This window comes from Equus asinus, chromosome 7 (assembly GCF_041296235.1).
Source record: "Equus asinus isolate D_3611 breed Donkey chromosome 7, EquAss-T2T_v2, whole genome shotgun sequence".
Taxonomy (NCBI): Eukaryota; Metazoa; Chordata; class Mammalia; order Perissodactyla; family Equidae; genus Equus; species Equus asinus.
In genome coordinates, this window is record NC_091796.1 from 48637410 (window position 1) to 48664638 (window position 27229).

The window sequence follows — 27229 nt, forward strand, 5'->3', positions numbered from 1 at the left end:
TTTTTCTTTTGGTATAACATTTGTGTACAAGGGCAAAACTTGCAATTGTTCATTCACTGAGTTATGAGAAATGCACATATTTGTGAAACCCAAATCTCCATCTAGACATAGTACAATACTATCACCCCAGAAATTGCCCCCAAGTCCCCTCCCAGTCAATCCCCATCAACTCCCCAGAGTCAACCACAGTTATGATTTTCTTCCCACTATTGATTAGTTTTACCTGTTCCAGAATTTCATAAATAGCCCTCATATTATATGTATTCTTTTTTACAAGTCTTCTTTCACTTACATTATATGTATCCTTTTTTGGAAGTCTTCTTTCACTTAGCATGATGTTGTTAAGATTCTTGCATGTTCCTGCATGCATCAGTAGTTTGTTGCTCTCTATTGCTCATCGTGTTTCATTGTATAAATATGGCAGAGTTTGTTCATCATTCTACTATTGATGGACACCTGGGCTGTTTCCAGTTTAAGGCTGTTGAGCATAAAGCTGCTGTAAATGTTTTGCAAATACACATTTCCATTTCTTATGGATAAATGCCTAGGAGTGGAATTTGTGAGTCATAGCGTAGGTGTATGTTTACTTTTATTAAAAAAACTGCCAGACATTTTCCCAAAACAGTTCTACCGTTTTTCACTCACAGCAGCAATGCAAGATAGTATGGTTGCTCCACATCCTCACCAAAATTGGTGGTAAGTCCTTGTAATTTCAGTTTGCATTTCTCTGATGACTAATGTTAAGCCCTTTGTTATATGCTTTCAAATGTCACTTTTGTGAAGCGGCTATTCAAATCTTTTGCATATTTTATTGGGTTATTTGTCTTTTTATTATTGAGCCGTGGGTGTTCTTTACATATCCTAGATATCAGCCACTTGTCAGATTTATGTTTTGTGAATGTTTTCTCTCTGTCTGTGGCTTGCCTATTCATTCTTTTAATAGGATCTTTTGGGAGCAGAAGTTTTTAATTTTGATGAAGTCTCATTTGCCAATTTTTCATGTTATTGTTTTCTGTGACCTAAGGAAACTTTGCTCATCTTCCGAATCACCAAGATATTCTCCTATATTTTTCTCTAAAGGTTTATAGTTTTAGCTCTACTTTAGTCTGATCCTTATTGATTTTTAGTTTTTGTGTATAATTTGAGGTAGGGATCAAAGTTTATTTTTTTCCCATATAAGTCTCCAGTTATTCCAGAACCATGTGTTGAAAAACTTTCTCCCCCACCTCCCATTGGACTGCTTTGGTATTTTTTATGAAAACTCAAATGTCCGTATAAGTGTGGGTGTGTTTCTGTGCTCCCCATGCTGTTACACAGATCTATTTGTCTATCCTTATGTCGACATCATACTGTTTTGATTATTGTAGCTTTATAGTTGGTCTTAAAGTAAGATAATCTAAGTTCTCTAACTTTATTCTGCTTCTTCAAGACAGCTTTGGATATTCTAGGTCATTCATATAACCATGTAAATCCACTTGTCAATTTCTACCCAAAAAACCTGCATTAACTCTTTAGATCAATTTGCAGAGAATTGGTATCTTAATAATATTATCTTCCAATACATAAATATGTTATTTCTTTCCATTATTTAGGTCTTTCTAAATTTCTCTCAACAATGTTTCTCACCTTTAGTATAGAGGTCTTGCATGCCTTTTGTTAAATTTATTCCTAGGCATTTTATGTTTTTTGTCACTATTTTACATTGAATTTTTATTTCATTTTACTATTGTTTGTTGCTGGTATATACGAATACAATTAATTTTTATGTACTATCCTTGTATCCTGCAATCTTACTAAATTCACCTATTAGGTCTGGTAGTTGTTCTGTATATTCCTTAGGATTTTCTACATAGACAATCACGTCATCTGCAAATAGAGCAGTTCTACTACTTTTCCAATATTACTGCATTTTGTTTCTTTTTCTTGCCTTATTGCAATGCTGCAGACCTCCAGGGCACTGTTTAACAGAAGTGGTGAAGGCAAGCATCCTTATCTCGTTCCCAGTCCTTAGAAGGAAAGAGTTCAATATTTAACTACTAATATGATGTTAGTTGTATATTTTCATACATGCCCTTTATCAGATTGCAGAAATTCACTTCAATTCCTAGTTTGCCAAGAGTGTTTATCATAAAATGGGTATCGATTTTGTCTAATGGTTTTCACATGATTATTCTTCTTTGTTCTGTTAATATGATTAATTACATAGATTGAATTTTGAATGTTCAATCAACCTTGCTTTCCTGGGATAAACCTTACCCATCATAATGTATTACCTTATAATATATTGCTTAACTCTATTTTCTAAGTTTTTGTTAAATACTTTTGAATCTATGATGTTCATGAGAGATAGGGGTCAGTAATTTTATTTTATGTAATGTCTATCACTTTTTGGTATCAACGTTATGCTGGTCTCATCAAACAAGTTGGGAAGTGTTCTGCCTATTTCCTGAAAGAATTTGTGCAAGGTTGGTGTTGTTTCTTCCTTAAATGTTTAGTAGATTTCACCAGTAAAACCATCTGAGCCTGGCACTTTCTTTGCCAGAACGTTTTAATAATAAATTCAAATTTTTTCATAGATATAGAGCTATTCAGATGTTCTGCTTCATCTTGTATTAGTTTTGCAGTGTTTAAAAAATTTGTCCATTTAACCTAGGTTGTCAATTTTGTTGGCATAAAGTTGTTCACAGGATTCTTCTATTTTCCTTTTAATGTCTGTAGTCACTCTAGTAATAAACCCACTATTGTATAGGATATTGGTACTGTTTTCTCTTTTTTCCTGACCAGTGCAGCTAGAAGTATATTAATTTTGTTGACCTGTTCAAAACGCTAGCTTTGGGCTTTGTTAATTTTCTCTATTGTTTGCCTGTACTCTCTTTTGTTGAATTCTGTGCTTATTTTCTCCCTTCTACTTACTTGAGGTTTATTTTGCTGTTCTTTTACTATATTCTTAGGGCAGAACTTCGGGTGATTGATTTTAGACTCTTATTCTAAATAAGCATTTAAAGCTGTGCATTTTTCTTTAAGCACTGTATTAGCTGCATCCCACAAATTTTGATGTGTGCTTTTATTATTACTTAGTTTAAAATCTCTAATTTCCCTTGTTATTTCTTCTTTGTCTATGGATTATTTATAAGTGTGCTATTTCATATACTGGAGTTTTCCTAGAGATCTTCTTGTTATTGATTTCTAACTTAATGCCATTTTGGTTAAAAAATATACTCTGTAACTATACGATTTCAATCATTTTAAGTGTAATGAGACTTGTATTATGACCCAGACTCAGTACAGTTTGTCTTGGTGTGTGTATCACGTGCGCTTGAAAAGAATAAGTAGTCTGCAATTATTGAGCGTAGTGTCCTATAAGGATGAACTAAGGCAAGGTGTTTGATGGTGTTCTTCAGATCATATAGCTTTGCTGACTTTTTAAAATTTAGTTCTATCAGTTGCTGCTAGGGTAATATTTAAGTCTACAACTGTTATCATGAAATTGTCTATTCTCCCCTTTAATTCTGTCCAAACTTGCTTCATGTATTTTAAGCCTCTGTTATTAGGATTATCTTGTCTCCCTGATGAATTGACCCTTTTATCACCATGAAATGTCCTTACTTAACTATTTTAATGCTCTTTGCACTGCAGTCTATTTTATCTAATATTAATACCACCACTCTATCTTTTTAATGCTTATTGTTTATATAATTTTTTCCATGCATTTACTTTCAGCCTGTCTACATCTTTAAATTTCAAGTTCACCTCCTACAGGCAGAATATAGTTGAGTCTTTCTTTTTCATCCATTCTAACACCTTCTGTCTTTGAATTGCAGTGTTTAGTCCATTAACATTTAATCTACTTATTAATATGGCTGGAAAACAGGTCTACCATTTTCATATTTATTTTCTGTTTTCCCCTTTATTTTGTTTCTGTTTTGTGTGTGTGTGTGTGTATGTGTGCATGCATATGTAAGTTTCAATCCTCTGTCCTTTTTATCTGAAAAAATTAAAATACATTTAAATTTATCTAATATTAGCCTTTTAGCTACACCTTTTTGCATTATTTTGTTAGTAATTGCTTTAGGGATTACAACGTACACCTTTAACTTCTCCCAGTCTGATAGGACTAATATTGTACCACTTCATGAAAATTGTAGAAACTTTACAGTCCTATATGTCCTCTCTGTTATTTATGCTATAGTTTCATAAGGATTATATATATATATATATACACATTATAAGTCCCCCAAGACAAGATTCTACATTTTGCTTTAAGCAACCCAATGTATTTTTAAAAATAGTCTTTTATAAGTCCTTTATATTTATCCAGAAATTTACCACTCTGATACTCTTCATTTCTTTCTGAAGATCTGCATTTCCATCTGGTATCATTTCTCTTTATCCTGCAGAACATCCTTTAGCATTTCTAGTAATGCAGATCTCTTCGGCAACAAATTCTCTTAGTTGTATTTTATTGTTGAAACACTTTTCTTTTTACTTTTCTTCTTAAATAATACTTTCCCTAAATATAGAATTCAGAGTTGACAGTTCTTTTTTTCCCTGTAGCACTTTAAAGATATTGTTCCACTATTTTGTGGCCTTCACAGTTTCTAACGAGAAGTCCATAGTCATTGTAATGTGTTTTTCACTATTCACTTTCAAGATTTTCACTTCGTCTTTGGTTTTCAGCAGTTTGACTCTGTTAGGCCCAGGAGTGGTTTTCTGTGTATCATCCAGCCTGGGGTTCAATAAACTTCTTGAATCTTAGTCTATTGTAAAATTTGAGGGATTTCCTGCCACTGTTGTTTGTTTTTCTTTCTTTCCTGTATTTTTTTTTTTTTTACTTCATTCTCTCTCCTCTCTTCTGGACTCCAATTATAAGTGTGTTAGACCTTTTGATATTGTCCAACAAATTCCAAAATCTCTGATCATTTTTATAAAAGTCTTTTTCTTTCTCTTCCTAACATTGGATAATTTCTATTGATCTATCTTCAAATTCACTGACTCTCTCTTCTATTATCTCCATTCTGCTTTTGGGCCCATCCAATGACTTTTTAATTTTATGTATTACGTAGTTCTAGAATTTTCATTTGGGTCCTTTTATCGTTTTTATTTCTCTGCTATTACTTCTTATCTTTTCATTCATTGTGAACATATTTTTATTTATATTCTTGAACATAGTTATGATAGTGTTCTAAAATCCTTAGCCACTAATTTCAACATCTGGGTCATCTCAAGATTGGCTTCTATTGATTATCTTTTCTCTTGAGAAATGGGTCACGCTTTTTTTGGTTCTTCAAATGCCAAAAAGTTTTGGATTGTATCCTAGACATTGTAAATATTATGTTGTAGAGACTCTGGATTCTGTTATCTCCCTCTAAAGAATATTGATTTTTTGTTTGTTTTATGAGACAATTAACTTGACTTTACTCAAACTGCAAACCGACCCTTGAGTAGTAACTCAAATCTCAAATAAATTATTTTAATCTTAGCTGGAATCTATGTGTGCATGGATGGTTCAAGGGTCAGTCAGAAACTTGGCAAGAATTTATACACAGAATTAGGGATTTCTTTTCTCTTGATTTCTTTTCCTGGACTCTCCACTCACTTTCTACGGTTGTCTCAAGCTCTGCCTCTTGTTCTTCAGGCCAGAAAATGACAGATTTTCTAGAGGAATTTTAGCCACACCACATGGCACCAACTTTGGCTTGCTGTCTGGCTAAAAGGCAGAAAAACATGTAATTCATCTTATGTTGATCTCTTTTGCCAAGTGGCAGCTCCTCTCCAGTATCTTCCTGCTTATGTTTACTCCCCAGTACCTTCATATAATTATGTGGGTGGTGTAGGATTTTTGTTTTTGTATTTTGTCTATAGTCTATAGCTGTTATCTGTGGGAGGGTTGGGTCCTGTAGGAGCTACTAAACCATAACAGAAGCAGAACTCTCTCCTTGTTCTTTGATTATGAATACAATACAAAAGTTAATTATGCTGAAATGTACACTTAAATGGTTAAAATGGTAGATTTTATGTTATGTATACTTCACCACAATAAACAAAAATGTAAGTTAATTATGTTAACTAAATATTTAACTTAAGCAAGGTATTTTAATGGGAAAAAAATGCAATGAGCCTAAACAAGATTTCGATGATTTCATATGCAAAAGAAAAATGCTTGGCAGAGCCACTGTGAAAAAAGAACTATACTGAATGTTTTCCAAAGTACAAAATATAGTATCACTGAGAGAAGGAAGAGGAGGAACAGTGTATTCTAAAGACACATTGAAGGGGCTGGATCCTTCATCTGGAGAAAGGACTCCAGCTACACAACCTAGTCCAGTGCTTCTGCAGCTTGAACGTGCATATGAACCACCTGAGGGTCTTGGAGTGCATAGCCTTAAGAAGATCCTGGTATCTTTCACTTATGCATGAAAACTTGTGATTTATAACAAGCCTATGACTTATATTTTACTTCTACTTTAGCAATGACAGATGATGTAAAATGTGTGGCGTGGGAGATAGATGGAGACTGGTAGGTCTCCCTAAAGGTGTGTAGCCCTGGTTCCATGTAAATGGGCATCTCATGTAAAGAGTGTCTCTTTAATGACAACATTAAACACATAAAGAACACCACTCTAAAAGTACACAAGACAGAGTGATAATATAGACCAAATTCATGAAAATTTTACATGATTATTTCAATGTAGATATACATATACCCTCCTCTCCCATATACTCCTCTTAGCTAAATTCCAGTGAACTTAATTGTCCTATAGAAGGGGTGAAGAATCAGTGTTTCCTATTTGGTGTTGACGGCAGACATCATTAATTGATCATGATGTACTTCCTCACTGATTCAGAATCCATTTGAAAATAGGATTTACAGGCAGCACTGAAGTTGATACCTATTTGCCCTCCTATCATAGAGCCTTTCTACCACAAGATGCATAACAGTCAAGAAGACAGCCAGGAATTCTCTCCATTTAGGTAAAGACCTAAATGAAGAATCTAATCAAAGGAATTTAGGCAAACCTGCATCAGTCCATATTCCTTACAAATTACAAATTCCCCCTAAATTATTTCTAGCTAACAAGGTCTTTTGCATACACAAGTGAAGGAATGGTCTCAGGAGATAGTTTTAATTGCAGAAGACTTTCTTGACATCTTTTTGGAGCAGAGCTTGCTGAATGCTCATTTCTTATGATGACACATCTACTTTGACTTAAATGGTGCCTCACCTGACAATTAATGCAGACCCCTCCACCTGCATAGATGCCTTGGATATTCAGGCTTGCCTGCTGCCTCTCAACATCTGGATCATAGTAACAGTCGATGGCATGGCCATGGCAGTTGCATGCTGAAAAAAGCATACTAAGTCAGTATTCCATCATTACTATGAGACAGTAAATTCCCTAGATAGGATTACTGCTCATTGAGCTGTAATAAAGTCTATTCTGGAACATCAGGGATGCTCTCAGTGGAAAATTTTAGGGATTTTTACGCAAAGACCAGCCTATAATAATATAGAACGTATAGCTTATTTCATTTGATATTAAGTGGGAGAAGTTTCTCTTTTTAAAAAAATAAGATATATAATTACAACAAATTAAGATAAACCAAAATGCCAATTAGGCTTCATGCACAAAGAGAATACTACTACTGCTATTACCACTACTAACAAGAATAATTGAGCTTTTGGTTCACTGTGAAAAGTGTTTTACATGCATTATCTCAATTAATCCACATGATAACTCTCTAAGATAGGTACTATCATCCCCATAGCCCAGATAGGGAGACTGAGGCTTAGAGAAATTAAGGGATGTGCCCATAGTGATACAACTTATAAATAAGAGAGACAGAATCCTGACTTGTCTTTTCCTCCAAAACCTATTCTCTCAGCCAATACTCTAAGCCTTTCATCTCAGCACTATTTATAACAGCGGTCAACTGGAAATAATCTTAATGCCTAATTATAGGGAAATGGCTAAACAAACCACCGAATATTTGGTTGACTGTCAGTTCTATGAAGGCAGGGACTGCTCATGCTTTGTTTGCAGTACAGCACCGTCCTCAGCACTGAGTGGGTGTTCAGCAAACACATGCTGGACACACTTGAATCCACAGAATGACAATACTACATGCCACCAAAAGATGTCACAGAGTTTTTAATAATATGGGGGAATATCTAAAAGTATCAAGTGAAAAAAATCAGGATATAAAATTGTATAGATAATATAATCTTGAATATTTAAAGTATCTGTGAAAAAAACCTTAGAATACCTAACAGAATATTAATAGTGGCTGTCTTTGGATAGTAAAATTATTGGTGATTTTACTTTATTTTCAAATAATTTCCAAGTTATCTACAAGTAATATATAATACTTCTAAAATTAGAAAATGTAATTTAAAGCCCATTTAGGATTTTCATCATTGCTAAGATGAAAAATATTTAACATGAGTAAAATTCTTACTCTTTCTTAGGCAGAATATATATTCTACCTAGATCAAATTTTCCAGGTCTTTCCAGCAATTTGAATGTTTCAATCAAGTTCTCACGTAAATATATTATGGAAGACTAAATGAGAAATTAGAGAAGCTATCCTGTTTTTAACAGGCTAATCATTTTCTTATTTTCATTTTCCCAGTGGTGCCTGAATTAAAAAAAATTCAAGGCATTTATATTTACTACATCCATTATTCCTTAAGAAGTCTGTTTATTTTGAATTGCACTAATTGAAATGGAATTTAGAAAGCACCTAATTAATGGATTTTATTAGGTCTGATTGCCATACACTTTTTTTTGTAAATTTTAACCATTTTAACAAGTTCAAAAAGGTTAAAAATTATGAAAGGAAATTTAAAAAATCTTTTCATATGTGCAGGGGTAGAGTATGTCATTTACTGAAGGGTTCCATTAATCTGGAAAACTAAGCAAATTGCTAATGTTGGAGCACATGTGATAACACGTATTCAATCAAAGTATCCTAAACCAGTGCCTGAAAGCACTGGAAGAAAGGACCCTGGAGGCTGGCCCAGTGATGGAGTGGTTAAGTTCGTGTGCTCTGCTTCAGCAGCCCAGAGTTCATGGGTTCGGATCCCGGGTGCAGACCTACACATAGCTCATCAAGCCATGCTGTGGTGGCATCCCATATACAAAATAGAGGAAGATGGGCATAGATGTTAGCTCAGTGACAATCTTCGTCAAGTAAAAAGAGAAAAATTGGCAACAGATGTTAGCTCAGGGCCAGTCTTCCTCACCAAAAAAAAAAAAAAACCCAAAAAAACAAAATAAAAAGAAACAACCCTGCTTACTACCTTTCCTTTTTTCTGGTTCCATTATCCGAGGGTGAGGAATGGGTAAGTCACTGAGAAGGAACCTGTTAACTATGACTATGAAGTGAGAATGGCCAGCCAGGTAACGTCCCTGGACCTAGAGATGCACCTGAGCATTCACCTTGGCAGCACCAACCCCCTCCAACAATGTTAGACTCTCTCAAAGCACTCTGGGAACTCCTCACTGGAAATACGTTTTGAGTAAGTTTTCTGTTCATAGGGATCATCAGTCTTATTTCTTAATAATTACAAAAAATATTTGGCCAAAGGAGTATAAAGCACAGATTCTTTCTTACCCGCCTAGTTCAACAAACTTGGATCCAAACACTTTTTGTTCATTTCAAAAAAGTAAACCCATCTTCAAATGCTAAGAATATTCAGAAAAAAATAGGGCACAGTCTCCAAAGCCAATAACTAAAGGTTACAAAAATATTTTCAGCAACTGGCATAAATATGTGGCTTCCTAAGGAGATTGGTTTAAAAGAGAATCTTCAGTTAGATGTCTTAGGACTTGTTTGTCAAAAATAATAATTTTCTTACTTTATATTGCACCCATAATTAAGGGCAGCCTCTCGTCTTTTTTCCTTTCTTAACTGGTGCCCTCTGTCCTGCACCTACCTCAACCCTACTACGTACTCCTCCCACTACCCCCCTGCGCCCTCAATGCTTCCAGCTGTTTGGACACCAATCTCACCACCTTCTCCAGACCTTGGTCCTCAAAACACTTAGGGTTCCAATCCAGTAGCAAATCCTAAGCAATAGTGAGGGTTTAAGATTTAATAGTGGCTGCATCATATTTAAGACTGCTTAAAAGGGAGGCCAACATGTCGAAGCCCGAAGCCCACTCGTTGCATATAGTGAGTGCTTAAGACATACTAACGATTACAGTTGTTATTTTTGTTTCATGTTTATATCTGAACTTACAGCGGGGCATTTTTACCTCCAGTCTGTGAGTTTTTCATTACAACAGACAGACCTGAGTCCCTAAGGCGGACACGATCCCACCCTCTTCATGAACATGGGGAAACCCCAGCGTCATGCTCAGGTAGAAATGAGGGGAAATCTTGGGGGTGTGGGTGGGGGACCCTTCCCAGCACCCCTCCCCCAGTGCTCACCTTCACACTCATTGCTCTGCCCCCACGTGCCAGGCCGCCAGCGCCTCTGATTGTACCCAGCACAACAGCGATCACATGTCTCCCCACAGGTGTGGTGCCGGCATTCACATCGAAACCTGGGTGTACGGCAAAGCGCATCTCAGTGACTGAGAAGTTTTGATTACAATCAGCTGTTCCAGTGTGAAAAGCTGACAGTCATCACGGTCACCCACAGCACCATTTACTGAGTCATTACGAGAACAGCACTTGCAGCACTTGGCGTTTATTATTTCAGGTCTCCCCATCCTGCTTATCATCTCCATTTTGTGGATGGTGAGATCAAATTCAGAGATATTGAAACACTTGCCAAAGGTCAAGTGGCGATAAATGGAGGGCCAGATTTCAAACCTGTTTGTCTGGCCCCAAAGTCCCAGCTCTTTCTTCTCTACCACCTTATATTATAATAAGTGAACACACGAGCGAGCAACGGCTGAGTGTGCTGAGATGTGTTGAGTACCACATCTTCACAAAGATCTGGAGTAGTCCTGGGAGAAAGATCTGCTCAGGTTTCTTGCTCTCAACCTGGGGTCATGCACAGAGTCACTGAATCCAAGAGACAGTCACTAATAAGATCTCAGGGGACCCTGCTCCGAGAGGCTGTGCCAGCTGCAACAGCTGCATCGCAGAGACAAAAGCTGAGATTACTCAGCAAGGAAAAGGGGTAAAAACCTAAAAATCTACAATGTTCAAAGGATTATACATCACCTTAAAAATTCTCCAAGTTATAATGTATCAATACTGATTCATCAATTGTAACAAATGTACCCTACTAATACAAGATGTTAATAATAGGGGAAACTGGGTGTGAGGTTTATAGGAACTCTCTGTACCATCATCACAACATTTCTATAATTCTAAATCTATTCTAAAATATGATGTTTATTTTTAAAATAAAAAAATTAAATTAAAAAAAAAACTTCTCCAAGTTAAAATGAAATTGTTGTAGCCATGGCATTAGATTAGAACCCCAACTCTGAGCTGCCATTCATCTGGGCTTGAAAGAGAATTCAAAACAGCTGTCTAAGAAGGCTCTTGGCTGTGCCTGCGAGGAGTCCCTTGACCCTTCTGAGGGGAGGTGGGATGGCATATCTTCAGTTATACTCCTAAGAGAAGGTGTCACCCCTCTCCCAGCTCAGCTGCCTGTTAAAGTAAAAGGATACAGATTTAAATGGAGGCACAGAACAGCTGGAGTCCAAATGGCCTGTTGTCAGAAAGGCAATTTCAGCTCATTGCCAATGAAGTATTTGCATAAACTGGACTGAAAGAATATTTAGGGAAAATTGCTGGAAGAACATACAGTCCAACTACTCTTATAGGGAGATTAAAATTTAGCGTAACAAAAGAAAAAGAGCTGGGTACTCACCTGAATCATATTGGTACCCCCAAATAATTGCTTTTTCAGACTCTCAGCCCAGGCTGATGGTTGATATAGAAAACTCATCCTTGCACCTGCTGTAAGGATGTTATTGAAGATGTTGTGGACTAGAGAGGCCTTCTCATGAGGACCACTCCATCTCAGCCCCAGGGCAATTTCTTATCTGCTCCTAGTGTCGGCAGTCATGCTTCTCCTAAGCAACTGATTACTTTTTAGATTATGATCATAATGAAATATGAAACTGAGCTGGTTTCCCTTCTTAAACTGACTGCTAGGAAGCTCAAAATTAAATTCATGATCCATCCATGTTTCCATGCATCAAGGTCAGCATGGTATGCATGCTTGATTAAAGTCCTCTTCTGCCTCTTCATGGTTTCTGCTTGATTAGCAACTAGCTTTTCCGATTGTCCAGCCTTGGCTCCCTCCATTAAGTCACTGAATCCTCTTAAACATAAGATTTTTTCCCACTCACGGAGGCTTCCATGAATCATTTGTACAGGTCAGCCTGTTGGGCAGAAGCAAACCAGCAGACAGGGGGATGCAAGGCAGTTGTGTCGGTGTAGACCAGTGGCAAACTGAGCCTTTCACCAAAGCATGGGGAGACGGCCTCTCCACTGACAAATGTTGGGAGCAATTCACTGCTCAGGACAGAACCCCTCCAGGTCTGCCAAGGTCAACAGGGCTTGGCATCCCTTCCAAAGAGCTCCACATTCTCCAATGACTTTAGCTCCTCTCCCACATGGCGCCATTTTACCTCAAGCTCAGGGACATTAGACTGACTTTTTCTCCCCCCTCTCTCCAACTCAGGACTTCCCTGACTTGATTCTAGTGTCTTAGGGCCCTACCCTCCAGGAGGCTACATGGCCGCAATGGATCAATCATTAAGTTGTCCTTGCCAATTAAGGGCTAGTCAGTTGATTGATTCACATTGCTATCTCAGATAGCACATCTGATCCCTGAAGAAGTGCCAGCCACCTTAGGGACTGTCACTGGTCAGGGAGAAGGGCTCCACAAAGCACATCACATAAGCCGGTAGCCGGCACCTCTGCCTAAACATGAAGCTAGGACTAACAATGTACAAACCTGAATGTGACTAAAAGTAAAATATATTTCTGGCAAATGCTCATGAGGAATTGTAGAATTTAAATAAAACATTGAGAGAAAACTATTACGATAGCTAGCATCCAGTAACTTCCAGCCCGTGAAAGCATCCCTCTTGTGGTGGTCACACGAGTGTACACAACTGCCAAACACAATATTTAAGATCCATGCACCTTATTTTATGCGAAAGCTACCTCAGTTATAAACAAAAAAGGTAAACTAATGTTCACAGAAGCATTATTCACAATAGCCAAAAGGTGGCAGTAACTTAAGTGTCCATCAACAGATGAATGGATAAGCAAAATGTGGTATACACATCATAAAATATTATTCAGCTTTAAAAAAGAAGGAAATTTTGATACATGCTACGACATGGATGGACCTTGAAGACATTATTCTAAGTGAAATAAACCAGTCACAAAAAGACAAATATTGTGCGATTCCACTTATATGAGGTCCCTAGAGTCATCAAAATCCTAGAGACAGAAAGTAGAATGAATGGTGGCTGCCAGGGGGGCTGCCAGCGAATGGGGAGTCATTGTTTCATGGGCATAGAGTTTTGGTTTTGCAAGATGAAAAGAGTTCTGGAGATTGACTGTACATCAAAGTGAATGTACTTAACACGACCAAATTTAAACCACTACCACCTAAAAATGGTTACTACAGTAAACTTCATATTATGTGTATTATACCACAACAAAAAAAAAGGAAAAAGGATTTGAAAATGTACACCCTTGATTTCATCAGAACAGGGATGACAAACAAGTCTTATTTCTCTTGCCAACTCTAATCAAGTATTTGTGGCTGCCTGGGGCACTGTCTGGGGTGGCGGGCGCGGGAAGGATGTGGTGGCTGCATCCCAGATCATCCATGTGGCTGTGACTGATTAGCTATGTCTGCTGGGGGCTGTTTGGGGGCGTGTGGAAGAAAATGGAGGGCCGGAGGAGGGAAGGCACACACACCACCTATTTGTTGATATTGAAACATTCCTGTTGTGGGCAGGAACTTAGAGATATGTGATGGGATACAAACATTCACTGAAACAATTAGACTTATTCAGAGCAAGGCTAAAAAACTCTGTACAAGATACTTACAGTTTTTCAGGATTGTTTGCATTGCACACGTCAGCATGGCCATTGCAAACACACCGCCCACCAATGCTGATATCCTTTATGCTGTAATAATACTATACAACAGAAAACAGAGCATGTCAGTTTTACTAAACAACAACGTAAGCTTTCCTTTACTAATCTTTAACTCACATCTGTACTGACCCTGCTTCTCTGTCATCCTGTTCTCTTGAGTGTACTTCAACACAGAAGGGAGCCACATTTGGATGGAACTTGTCTTAGAAAATAAATGCATTCCTCAATCAAATTGAACAGCACACAGCCGAATTTGTGCATTTTAAAAAATCAAATGTTTTAAATGCATGGAGGGAAATTGCCTTGGAAAAGAATCATACCCTATAGCCTTTGGGAAAAGAATTAAGTGCTTTCCAGTTTATTTTTTTATGTAAATCTGGGTTTCATAAACCGAATATATTTATTTATCAAAAGTTTTGCACCTACTATGCACAAGCTCCAGGAAAGGAGAGGATGTTTACAAAGATGGATCAGATGCAGCGCTGAGACTGGCAGGGGCCACCAGCACTTCTTGAAGCCTTGCTGGCTCAGGGTTAATGAAACCGAAAGGCAGAAGTGCAAGTTCCAAAAGGCCAGACACAATGAGCTTCAGACCCCGCCGAGGATCAGCTCCTATCAGGCCATAAATATGGCCGTCTCACTGAAAGGCACATCTCCAGTACGTCGGACGCCTCTGCGCTAGCGACAATAAGTGGCACTGGCTGTCAGCTCCCTTACTTCTCAGACTTGCTGGGAGATGCACAGGATTCGGTGAGGACTTTGGGGGTTGTCGAATAATCTTTCTCACTGAGGTCATGCTGCCAGTGAGAAGAAGACCTCTCAGGGAGGAAGTCTTTGAATTCACAAGGACAAGAGGGTTTTTGTATCTTTTAGTTGTTGTCCTTGCCATTTGTCATCTTAAAGCGCCCTATTTACACGACAGGGTTCTGTTCTGATTTCCTCCTCAGACACTGTTGAAGTGTCTAAGCTTCCTGGCAACGTCTTAGTCTGAAGGCATCAACAACCCCTCGTTTAATACGGATACATTCAGTATTAGAGGGCTTTCTGTGACAAGTTGCCACTCAGAGGCTTTTGTGCTGATCACCATAGAAGTTTCTCTCTACATGTGTGTTAAGGGCAGCAGCAGCAAGAGACAGAAGCACTCAAAAAGCCTTCACCTCAGCAGCACACATGATGCATGTGGTAGGACAGCTGGTATTCTATTCCTCCATGCAAGAGGCAACCTAGATTTGAGGGGATCAAGGTTATATAGGTGGTGCAGTCCATAAAAAATCACTTAATGGAGAAGACTACATCCACCTAAGTGAAAAGAAATCTACATACATATGAGTACAAATTGTGCAACTCCCCAGAAGACAAAAGAAAAAAAGTGGTGAGGTATATTTGTGGCGAGGCCCCAAAACACCTGGAAGGATGGAAACACAGTCTGGCTACAGTTTATCAGAAAACCCAGCTCTCCCTTGTAAATTCCATCCTCAGACACCATGTAGTTCCCACGTACAGCAGCTCAGAGAGAGCGAAGCGGGCAGAAAACGCAGAAGACAGGCCATGTACACCCAAGATGTAGCCTTTCTGAAAATCCTCAAAATTGTAGTAAAACTTAGCTTTCCTTTCCCTTCCTTTCTCAGCTCTCTACTACCTACATAAGAATCCAAATTCTATAAGGTTTGCTGGGCATCTCCCATTCATGATTCCGGGCCCACTCGCCACCTCTCTTCACCCTGCCTTTTGCCCTGGGGCTTAATTTTATGGGCTGCAACAATGGAATCTCTTGCCCTCTGGCTTCCTGTTGAGTTTGGCCAGTGGGAGGTGCTCGCAGGGAATCAGAGGGTGGAGAAGAGTAAGCTGAGGGTATTTATCCTGCTGGCTCCCTCTGTGTCCAGGAGTTAGGGGTACTGTCCTGACAAAGAGAGTGAGAGATGTTCAGGCTGCACCCCCAACACAGTAGGAGCACTAGTGCTCACCAGCGTCTATGTCTCTTCTGTTTGGGCTAAATTACCTTACCTAGCCTCCTGCATCGAGGTGGAGCTACACGACCAGTTCTTGCTAATGAAAGTGACCTGTGTGCTTAGGGGCAGGTGGGTCTTCTCTAGGCTCCCTCCCTTCCCTCATCTGCTGACCAGATGCACGGGATCCAGAGGAGGACTCTGAGGTCCCACAGGATGCCTGCACCTCTAGATAGAAAGAGCCTGGTTCTCTGATGACTGAGTGGAGCCGACCCCACCTGCTGACCCACATTAGACTGTGACTTAAGCAAAAAATTAACCTTTATTTTGTTAGGCCTCTGAGCCTCGGGGATTGTTGTTTATAATACCAGACTAATACCAGGCTAGCTATCATCTTTTACTTTTCATTTTTTTGAATAGAATGATTTTTCTTCAACAACCAAATTTCCAATTTATATCTAGTATTTCAGACAAGAACAACCCTCACCTACACCATTACTGGCTGTAAAGATTACATGAACGACTTCAAGGCAATTAATTTCTTAAGGGGAAAAAGTAACAAAAGCTGCCGTCGAGGAACTTAAAAACACAACTCACTCGCCGAGTGACGGTCGGATCTCGCTGTGCTTTGGAGATCAGGTGTCCGAGAAGAGTGTTGGTTCGGAGAAAACGCAAACGGATGTTTGTTGCCTTGGTGAACTCCCTCAGGGTGTGAGAGAAAGTGAAATTTTTTGCACCTGGACGACCATTTATCAAGGACACCACAACCTAAGTTAACCACACACACACACAGGGAAAAAAAAAATCCTTTCATCAAAATTTAGCTGCAAGTAACTAAAAACAACTCACGTGCCCCAAAGCGCTTAGTTTCTTTGAGCCATTAGAGGTTCGTAGGTGGTCCTGGATCTTGTTTATATCTAAAAATATCACTACTAGTTCCATCTTCATTACCAGTTCTGCCACCTGTCCTTAAAACCTGGGCTCTCAGGAGATGTTATCATTTCATTTTCAAACTCTTTGTTCTATCAGTTGTGGGGCTCTAATGCTATGGAATGTTGAAAATATAATGTTAAAATCTATAAATATAAGAAAACAACTTTTTGTCAAGCTGCATCAAAGAAACAAAGCTAAAGTAATCCAGAAACCTCCATGAGACATAACAGGAAGTCTCTAGGTATAAAGTTTACAGTGAAGGGGACAAAAAAAATCTATACAAAAACCCAGGTTTTGTTGTAAAGCTTGAGGAGATAAGTCCAAGGCCCTATCATCTGAGACAAGACCCACTCACTGATCATCGGAACTGAATAGTGCTCAGGAAAGAGAGGGAGGCTGACACCCTTTAAAGAAATTCATTTGAAAGTCATTTCACATTCATGACGGCCTTACAATTTCCATGGAATTCTTCCCTGATTTTCCCGTCTTCTGTTTTCCCATCTCCCGTAACAATAGCCTGGCAGACTTCACAAGGGCCAAATGCAACCCCAAAGGGACAGTAATTCTTTTCTCCCTTACAGACGATGCCCACAGTGCCAAAAGGGATCAGGGATTAGCACTGTCACCTACCCCTCATCTCTTCACTCTTATGGGGGATATTGTGTTTGTCAAGCCGTGGGAGGGATCTTCACCTCAACCACAAGCAACCTGCCTTCTAAATATTCCACCGGAAGAGACAGTTCAAGATATGTGGGCCTTGAATCCGGAATCCTGAATTCTTCAGGAGAGTTAGAAACCTCAACTAAAATTTCAAATGTCAGTTATACCTCAATTAAAAAGAAAAGAAAAGAATTTCCAACCAACTCCTGAGAGTCTTCCAGGTGATTCCTTTACCATTTAGCCCCAAGCACTGGTTTCCATCATGATCTATGTTAGCTCTCCTTGAAAGTGCAAGTTTCACAATTATGAAAAATTTGAATACTCATGTTCATTTCTGAGTCTTACCTCTCATGGCCGCCCAAATCTACTTACCTCACCATTTTCCAAAGGCACAATCCGGGAATATTCAGTAGTACAAAGGACGTCATCATCTCGGGTGACAGCCATATTTGCCTCCCGCCCAAATTGTTCCAAACAGTCTACTTTAGAATCTAGGAAGGAACCATTTTAATATTATAAAATAAAATATTATCATCTTATTGTAAATCTCTTAAGAAATCTTATGTTTCCTTAAGAAAATATATCAAAAGGAAAAGAGAGCATTTAAAATTTTTAGACAAAAGCTTAGAATGAAGTTTTTAATTCAGGGAAGAAAATACTAAGCCACTTCAAGCCACTTGAATTTCAACTTGGAAAAGTAGTTCTAAGTCCTTATTCCTCATTAGCCAAGTTTACCCTCTAAGGAGCATTCTTGGAAAACCCAATGCCTTTGTAAGTAAAATTCCTGTCCACTTCAATTCATCATAGGGTGCAGAGACACTGACATTCTTCATCAGTAAAGACGACAGGGTCAAGGTAAGTAAGACTAAACGCAGGATCCATAAAGGTGCAATTTAGTTCATAACTCTGTGTAAAAGGAAAAGGGCTGGGGCTACGGCCATGGGGCTATGCTTCTCCCTAAATAGTGGCAAGAACTGTTATCACAAACGGCGTTTCAACCTAAGTTCTGCATGTGTGTCCTTGGAATTAATGCACACATGCTTGAGAAATAGGAATGTTCTGAGGGCAACCTAGAGAGTTAACAGTGACCAGTCCCTAACTAGCCTCACTGAGAGACTAATTTTCTGGTTAAATCCATAGTCTTGATCTGATGCAAATAATTAAAGCCCCTCATAACATGGAAGGCAAGATTACTTACGAGCAAAATATTGCCAAGGTGAGTAGGTGCTTCCAAAGTCTACAGATCTTTCCAAGACCCAGAGATCAGGGCGAGGAGAATTTGCAAATTTGATTAAAACATAGGCCACATGGAAAAGCTGAGAAAGCAAAGGAGATACAGTTATTAAAGTCACCTCGTCTATTCACAACCTTGACCATCTCTATATGATGTGATTCCCAAGGCAACACAGAGTCACAACTCTCCTGAGATCCAGATCCTATAGCTAACTGCCCATTGGACATCTCTACCTGGGTGCAGCCTCTCAGGATTATCATGTTCAAAACCAAAATAACCATTCTTTTTCTCTCCACTAAATCTACCCGTTAATCTTTGTCACATCTTAATCGTTACACTGTTGAATTTCAATCAGCCTACACAGCATTTTAAAGTCTGAACATTCAGAGAAGTCTGATGTCAAGCAACAGTTATCGTGTGCTAAGCCCTTCCAGGACTAAGAGGCAATAGGGCAGTCCAGAGTGTCTCCCAGGACTGACAAGGCCCCTGGATCCAGGTCTTGGAGAGGTCACAGTTGCAGTACGGTAGAGTGGTAGCACTTCCTTCTCTGGCACCATCTCCACCTGTCTCCTCTTTTCCTGATTGCTCTCCCTCTTATTAGTTTTCTTGTTCATCCTCATCACTTTTTTCCCCATACCCAGGGCAATTCAAAATTACGGGAAGAGATGAAGTGGGGCTTTGGTCCTGTTTTCTTCACCCTCACACTCTTGAATCCTAGTGTGCCTTCCATGATGGACCCCCAAGAGTCCTTGCAACCTTCCCCTCCCCTCTTCCCTAAAAACTTATCTGGCTTGAATTTTGAACCCTGAGAGTCTATCCATTTCCCAAAGAGCCTGGTATGACAATGACGCAGGTGTTAGGTCTGTTAATGTGTTAATGAGGGAGGACTATCTTCACCTCCAACACCCTCTCCACCCGCCATACTCCCTAAGCGCAAGCGACAGATTCAACAGTGACTTTAAGAAGAGGACTCCCCCACCCGATTAGCTGAGCAGTAGACCCATCTGAATAACGAGCACACTTAGTTAGAGAGAGAGGCAGTACTCAGACTCTGTGGGATTCTTTCATTTCTTGGGGGAAAAAAAGTTTACCTTTATATTTTTCACACACAATAGTATGGTAAGGGTCATGTACATTTTTTAAAAAGTCTCAGAACTACTAGCTAATGTAACTGTTCCAAACATGCTACTAGAAGCCAAAATCTCTAAGACACTGGTTCCCAAATTTTAGTCTCAGGACCCTTTGCACTTTTATAAATTATTGAGGACCTCAAGAAGCTTTTGTTTATGTGGGTTACATCTATTGATATGTACCATATTAAAAATTAAGTCTGAGAAAGTTAAAATATATATATTACTAATTCATTTAAAACAATAATAAACCCATTACATGTTAACATAAATACCATATTTTTATGAAAAATTAATATATTTTCCAAAACACAAAAATTGTAGTGAGAATAATGGCTTTGCTTTACATTTTAAAAATCTCTCTAAATGCTTAAATGCTTCTTAATAGAAGACAGCTGGATTCTTACAGCCGCTTATGCATTATCTGTTGTGATATGTTGTTTTGGTTGAAGTAGTTGAAGAAAATCTGGCCTCACATAGATCTGTAATGGGAAAGGGAGGACCTCAAAGCTCGTGGACCTCCTGAAAGGTCTTAGGGACCCCCATGGGTTCTCAACCACACTTTGAGAACCACTGCTCTTGGCCACAGAGATTACCCTCTGCTCCAAGGCCCTCTGCTTATTTCTCTGTGGAAGAACTGTCACACCAACTCCTGAAAGCCTAAGTTCAGTCAGTTCTGCCCCAAACACCTGTTCTTTGATTTTGAAAAAACTGCTTCCCTGGGCTCAGATTAATGCTCCCAGATTACCTACCACCCTTGGAAAAAATGATCCAACCTCATGGAGAAAAACTAACTAGGAATTATAAGGTACTCTAAAAACCATTAAAAAATATCTGAAGGTAGGAGAAATAATTTCCAAAAGACACATACCATTATTACAGAGTGAAGGAATTCACAGGAATCTAAGAACTCCCAGTTTGGAAAATCAAAACACATATATTTCCCTTAAAATTGTTTGCACATCTCTTTCAGATCACATCAAAATAACTCTGCTATTAGATATGTAACATAAAATATAAATGAAGTATTTTTGGATAGAGGAATCATTCAAAGCATTAACCTCTTCCATGAAAATCCTACAATCATAGCAACCCCTCTCCCCCAAAAAACCCTATTTACTTAAAAGTTTATGATCTAACGGTTATTATGTTCTAGGTATTACGTTAAGTACCTCACAAACATTCTCACATTTAGGCCTCACAATAAAAGTGGGGTTTTATTAAGCCTACTTTACAGATGAGGAAAGTGTGGCTTCGAGAGGTTAAACGAGGTCTTGCAGGTGTAAAAGTCCTGAACCCATGTGTATTCTACTCACTGACCACTAGCTATGCCACTGAACCTAACAAGTACTTCATATTTGACCTGTTTCATCTTAGGAGAAATAAACTGTCAGGAAAGTTCCAAACATCGGTATTTCCAGATATGCTAAGATTCCATTAGAGGGAGCCTGGAGGTGGCGAGCTAAGCTATAATAAATCTCAAGGGTTATGTGAATGCACTGGCTTCCCAAAGTGTCACTTTCTGCTACTGAAAATCCAAATAAATGAATTAGCTGAAGTGGCTCTGAAGGCCACTCTCTTTGTTTCACTTCCTCCCATTCTAAGATAATGTGTGGTCCCTCTGAAGCAGCACAGCGGTTAAAAATCCCCAATCTAGCAGCAGGGAGAGACACGCGGCAGTGGACCCCTCCACCTGTTATATGAACCCATTACCCGGGGCTCATTTAATAAGGCCAGAGTCACCAACTCATCTTCCAGCACCTGTCCCACAGGGCATTCCGCTCTATAACGTTTCCCTCCCACTTTCGTCTTAGGAACTAGTTTCTGAGGTTCCTCAACACATGTTTATGTGCCCTACTGGTAGGGTGCATTTCACTTTTCTTGATGCCATTTGCACTGACAGACTCTATGTTTCCTCTGTCACCATCACTGCTGTGTAACTTGCAGCCGTATTCTTTCCAAGTGCTCCAGCTCTGCAGCAAATCTCGGAGACTCCCAGATTCAAAATGTCACTGCAAGGCAGAATGACGGGTCCAGCTCATGCTTGTTAAACCAACAGGTATGGATTTATTCTCTTCCGCTTCATTATTTAAAAATTATTTGCCTTTTAAATGGCCCCTTCTGTTAAACTCCTATTATCAGTAACTTATGTTTGCTTTTTGGTCACTCAAAATACTTCAAAGCACGCATGAACCACACGTGAGATTCACTGATATAAACGAGACCCTTTATGAAACTAGAAAGCGTCAGCCTATGGAGTTCCTAGAAGCAGAAAAGCAAAGGCAAAGCTGTGCATTTTCAGAGAAATAACAATTGGGAGACAAAGGAGGAAAAAAATGACCGAGAAGATGGAGTTCTAGTCTTCTCTCCATGTGCTTTTGGAACAAGCTAGAAACGGATTTTACTCTGTTCATGATGATTTAGGTAGAGATACAAAGTGGTCTTTTAAATAACACTTTAATGAAGCAGATAATAATCATAAAAGGTGGAATGTGAGACACTTTGACTTCACAGCCTCCCAGGTGAGTGGGTGAGATGAGAAGCACTGTCTGATCCTCGTCTCTCTCCCCAGGGGTCATCACTCTGAAGCCTGTGAAGTTGCAGCTCACTGCAGCCCATCATCTCTTGATTTCAGGGCCTTCCTAGGTTGCATGTAGTAGGTGTTCAATAAATGCCATGAAAGAATGAATGGATGGATGAATGACTGAATAATTAAGTTGTGTAGTTGCTCCAAGTTGCACCAATAAGCAAGCACATAGACAGAGGTGGACCCCAAAGTGGTCCCATCTGGTGACCGAACTTAGTGCTGGACTGCTAAGGATGCAGGAGAATCAACTCCTAGCCATGTGGCTCTAAGTACATCACTGAACCACTCTGAGGTTTTATTTCCTTGTCTACAAATAACATAAAATGATCACAAAAGATATTAAGTAGATGAGGGGCAATAATATCCACCTCATACAAATTTTATACTCTCCATCTAAAAAAGCACTTATCATGCTCTTTGGCACGTATTTGTTTTCATCTGTCATTCCCACTACACTGTGACATATTTTTGTCTTTATCACTCCTGTATCCTAGAGTAGGTGCTTAGTAAATATTGAAGCAAAATGAAACTAATAAACAAGACATATGAAATTGTAAAGTATTATGCAAATGTATTTAAAGTCGCATCCAAAATTACCTTCTCACTCAACTAAATAGTACAACCTCCTCCAAAAAAGTCTAAGTTTATAATGTGAAATTAGTTTGTTATAATAGTTTATAATTTGATAAGCATATTATTCCACAAAGCAGCATTTTCTGATTTACTTTTCCCAATTTTTTATTTTGCATAATTTTCAAAGCTACAGGAAAGCTCAAAGAACAGTAAATGAATATTCATACACTTTTCACTTAGATTCAGCAAAAGTTGACATTTTGCCACATTCGCATGCTCTCTGTGTCTACACACATGCGCGTGCGCACACACACACACAACACACACGCTTTTTTGGAATCTTTGAACATAAGTTGCAGACATCATTATGCTTTACCCCTAAATATTTCAGCATGTGTCTCCCAAGAACATGGACATTTCTCCTACACAAACTCAACATTTTGATGTCTAAGAAATGTTACTATTTATACAAAAATCTTATCTAATACATTGTCTGTATTCAAATTTCCCTGACTCTCCTAGCAATGCCCATGGTACTTTTCCATTCCAGAGTCCAATCAAGGATGATATACAGCATTTAGTCAGCAAGTCTCTTTGGTCTCCTTTCATCCAGAGCAGCCCTCCCAGTTATTGTTTTTCCTTATATTGACATTTTGAAGAGTCCAGGTCCTTCTATCACAGAATGTTGCACAATCTGAATTTGTCTGATTGCTTTCTCATGGTCTGCTTCAGGGTAAGGATTTTGGCAGGATAACTACCTGCAGGATTGTCCTTCTCAGGGCATCATGCCCGAGGGCATGTGATGCCAGCTTGTCCTATTAGTGATGCTATGTTTAATCACTTACTTAGGATGATATCCACCAGATTTCCCCATTACAAAGTTACATTTTTACCTTTGTCATTAATAAGTAACCCATGGAGAGATATTTTGAAACATTTATTTTTATTAACTAAATTATAAATGTTTCCACTATCCATGTAAAATAAATACAAGTTATGAAAAATATGTCCCCAAAATATGGAACCACACAAACTTCCTTTGTGGATGGTGCCCATTTGGAAAACTTATCTAATGAGCTAATTTTATAAAAATGTTTTAATTGAGAAGGAAAGATACAGATCAAGTGAAATTAAACTCCATTTTAGTAACCTTCCTTGAAAACTTTTTACAAAATGAAGTACAATCTTATAAAACAACCAAGGTGAGTAATGAAAACATAACTCAGCTGGCCTCAAAAAGGATTCTTTTAATCGTGGTCCTAAGACCACATCTGCCAATGGCCCGGCCAGGGCACTTCTTTCCTGTAGGTCTATCATCACCCTGTATAAAACCCAGACCCTGGGACCACCAAAACGAGTGTGCTTGGGAGGAAAGGCACTCAGTCCCCCAGCTCCTCTTACTGCTTCCCAGAAGCACCTGCTCACCTGTGAGGAGGGAAAGTAGATCATTCCAGAAACTTATAGGCAGGGACTCAAGAGTTCCCTGGGTCAATCTCTCACCCAGAATAAGAACATAGAATCTCTTTTTGACAGGAAACCCACTGCCTTGCTGACAAGTTCTGGCCATTACACGTTTTCTCTGTGTTTGGTCAAAACTTTTCTCTCTTGGATCCCCCCTCCCACACTTGGGAGCAGCCGAGATTTCTACTATTTATCACACATGACAGCCTGCCCAGAATTCAAATACCAACACCACATCTCCCTAGGTTCTTGTTAAGGAATTCAGATTTAAGTCAGCAGGAGACAAAGATTAGGGTAGAAACTGGAAAGGAGAGGAGAATTAAAGTCTCTCACTTCTTCATTAAAAATAACTATGATAGCCTGAGAAATAAAATCCCTAAACCGAAATTGAGTCTAAAGATTTGGATCACTCCAATAACTTGGAAAATGACAAGCCCACTATTTTTTTTAAAGGAAGAGTTCACGAACAAAATTTAAAAGACAGGGAGAAGGTGAAACATTTGCATCTATATTTTATTACTGATGAATTCTTAACTCTGGAGAAAAAAATGATTTCCATTAATCATGACTTTAATCATTGTTCCTTAAGTAGACTCAGAGGGTAGAACTTGAGACTAACGTATGTTACTCAAGAGCATTTTATCCACAACTAACGATTTACAAATAGATTTGGTAGTGATCTGAAATAAAGTGAAGCCCACTGGAATCCAAGAACTCTGAGCTCATAATTAAGTCTTATATTTTATCCTACTCTCTATATCTACTCTCAACTGTTGGGGAATTTTTTTGTCTAGGACCTGATTCCCCTTGTAAAACTCACTTTTTCTCATTCATGCTTTTTTGCTAATTTATAATAAAGTTGGGTATGACATTTGGTTCACTCACTGAACTGATAAGTAGCTTACAAATCTGTCTGACAAACTATACAGAACAAGGAAAATTATGTGGTCATGTTCTTCCAAGGCAAAGGATCTAACTAACTCAACTTTAATAACCAGTAACCAAGATATCTAAATTCTCCTTGAATCCATTTATGTTTTCTTTACACTCAACAACTTCCCAAAATATATTGATTTATGTAAGATAAGTAACTTACACCATGGTAGGCTTCAACAAAATACTTCTCAGTGATGATGATTTGTCCGAAATCAGATTCCACATGACATTACCATCATTTTTGACAAATACGTCCACATGCTCCATAATGTTCCAGATTCCTCCTCTTGGCCAATATCTTTCTACCTGAAAAGTATTAACATTTCTAGCCTGCACTCATAATGGTCCTTTCCTACTTTTCACAGTCAATTATTCACTCCTTTCTCCCTCTGTTACATCTTTCTCAATGTTCAGCATCCATGGCTAAATCATAGTTTTACCCAAGGCTAAAATTATCCTTTTGGCTGTGTTTCCAATGCCCTTATGAATGACAGGGCACTAGAGAGACCTTTTGGACAACAGCTGTGCATATCTTTGGGCACAACGATGGTCGCTTAAATTGACTCAGCATGTAATAGCTGGATTTTAAGTTAGCATGAGGGAAGCCATCTTAGGGGAAAGAAGCAATCCTGTAACTATATATGACCCTGACTCACTAGTCTCTATGAGTACATTCTAGCCTGTACATAGCCTAGATGATTAAGCATCTCTCACTTTTACAAAATATGTGATCTTCTAGTCCTATGACTCCTGCTTATGTATATCTCCCAACTGTGATAAGATGATAACTTTGTTCTCTGAGTTCCCCAGGAACACGACAACCTCCAGAAAGAACAATTCTGCATTGGTATCCATCATGAATGACTGAAGAAAGAGATCATGTGGCACTTTGAAGTTCGTCATGCTGGATGGTCGACATCCCTAAACCCCCTTCTTCCCTGCCCATTTCCCCTATATGACTGCCTCAAGATCCTGTATGATTTTATGACGGTTCTTTAGGACACGAGTCCACCATCTTCCAATTATGCCAGCTAATCGTATAAACTTTCCTTTCTCAACCATTGGCTTGTTTGCAATTAATTGGCACTGGATTGTGGTGAGCAGAATGAGCCCCTTTTTGCTTGGTTACAAGCATATTCATTTTTACTAGTCAGCATATTCATTTCTGGAATAAGCTGTAAGCTGAAGTGTCATTTCAAATCAGCTGGGCTACAGAGTAAATATTCTTCTTAGAACTCGCCCTTTGGCCAGAAGTTGTCTTTACTTTCTGATCACTAAATCCCCTAGCATGGTAGTTTTCAAAGGAGGTAGTACCACTGTCTGAGGGGTTGGTTGTCACAATAACAACCAAACAGGAAAGAGACCATGCATGTGCAGAGGCACCACCTGCACCTGAGAAAGATCACAGCCAGTTCTGGGTGAAGAGGCTCTCTTGGCGCTTGCATCTGACACCAGGGACTGCCACTGCCGTCCTAAGTATGGCTGGAGTGAAGGCCATGTTGGAGGGTGTCTGTCTTTTGTTTGTTGGACTTTCGAGGATCTGAATGCCCTTCCCACCGTATGAAACTTGCTGGGAACAAAATGTACCTTCCAACTTGGAAGCTGAAAATGCCAGCTTTTCTGGCTCCCCTGGCAGGTAAGGCAGCATGGGTGCATGACCTGGGCTCAGCAAGTT

At 38.9% G+C, this 27229-nt stretch overlaps 1 protein-coding gene and 1 long non-coding RNA gene across 3 annotated transcripts in view; one reads left to right on the top strand and one right to left on the bottom strand.

The window, feature by feature from the left end:
- Positions 1-27229, bottom strand: part of LAMA3 (laminin subunit alpha 3) — a 255342-nt gene that overhangs the window by 174026 nt on the left and 54087 nt on the right. For both annotated transcript variants that reach the window (XM_044774483.2, XM_044774485.2), the window contains exons 3-8: positions 18832-18949; positions 18006-18124; positions 16638-16808; positions 14044-14135; positions 10435-10550; positions 7224-7342 (exon numbers count right to left, since the gene is read on the bottom strand). In XM_044774483.2, the coding sequence (XP_044630418.2) occupies positions 7224-7342; positions 10435-10550; positions 14044-14135; positions 16638-16808; positions 18006-18124; positions 18832-18949 (735 nt within the window). The remainder of the gene's footprint in view (positions 1-7223; positions 7343-10434; positions 10551-14043; positions 14136-16637; positions 16809-18005; positions 18125-18831; positions 18950-27229) is intronic.
- Positions 625-26499, top strand: LOC106822924 (uncharacterized). Its single transcript, XR_011504502.1, has 3 exons — positions 625-696; positions 21961-22056; positions 26365-26499. It is a non-coding gene; the product is annotated as an uncharacterized lncRNA (long non-coding RNA).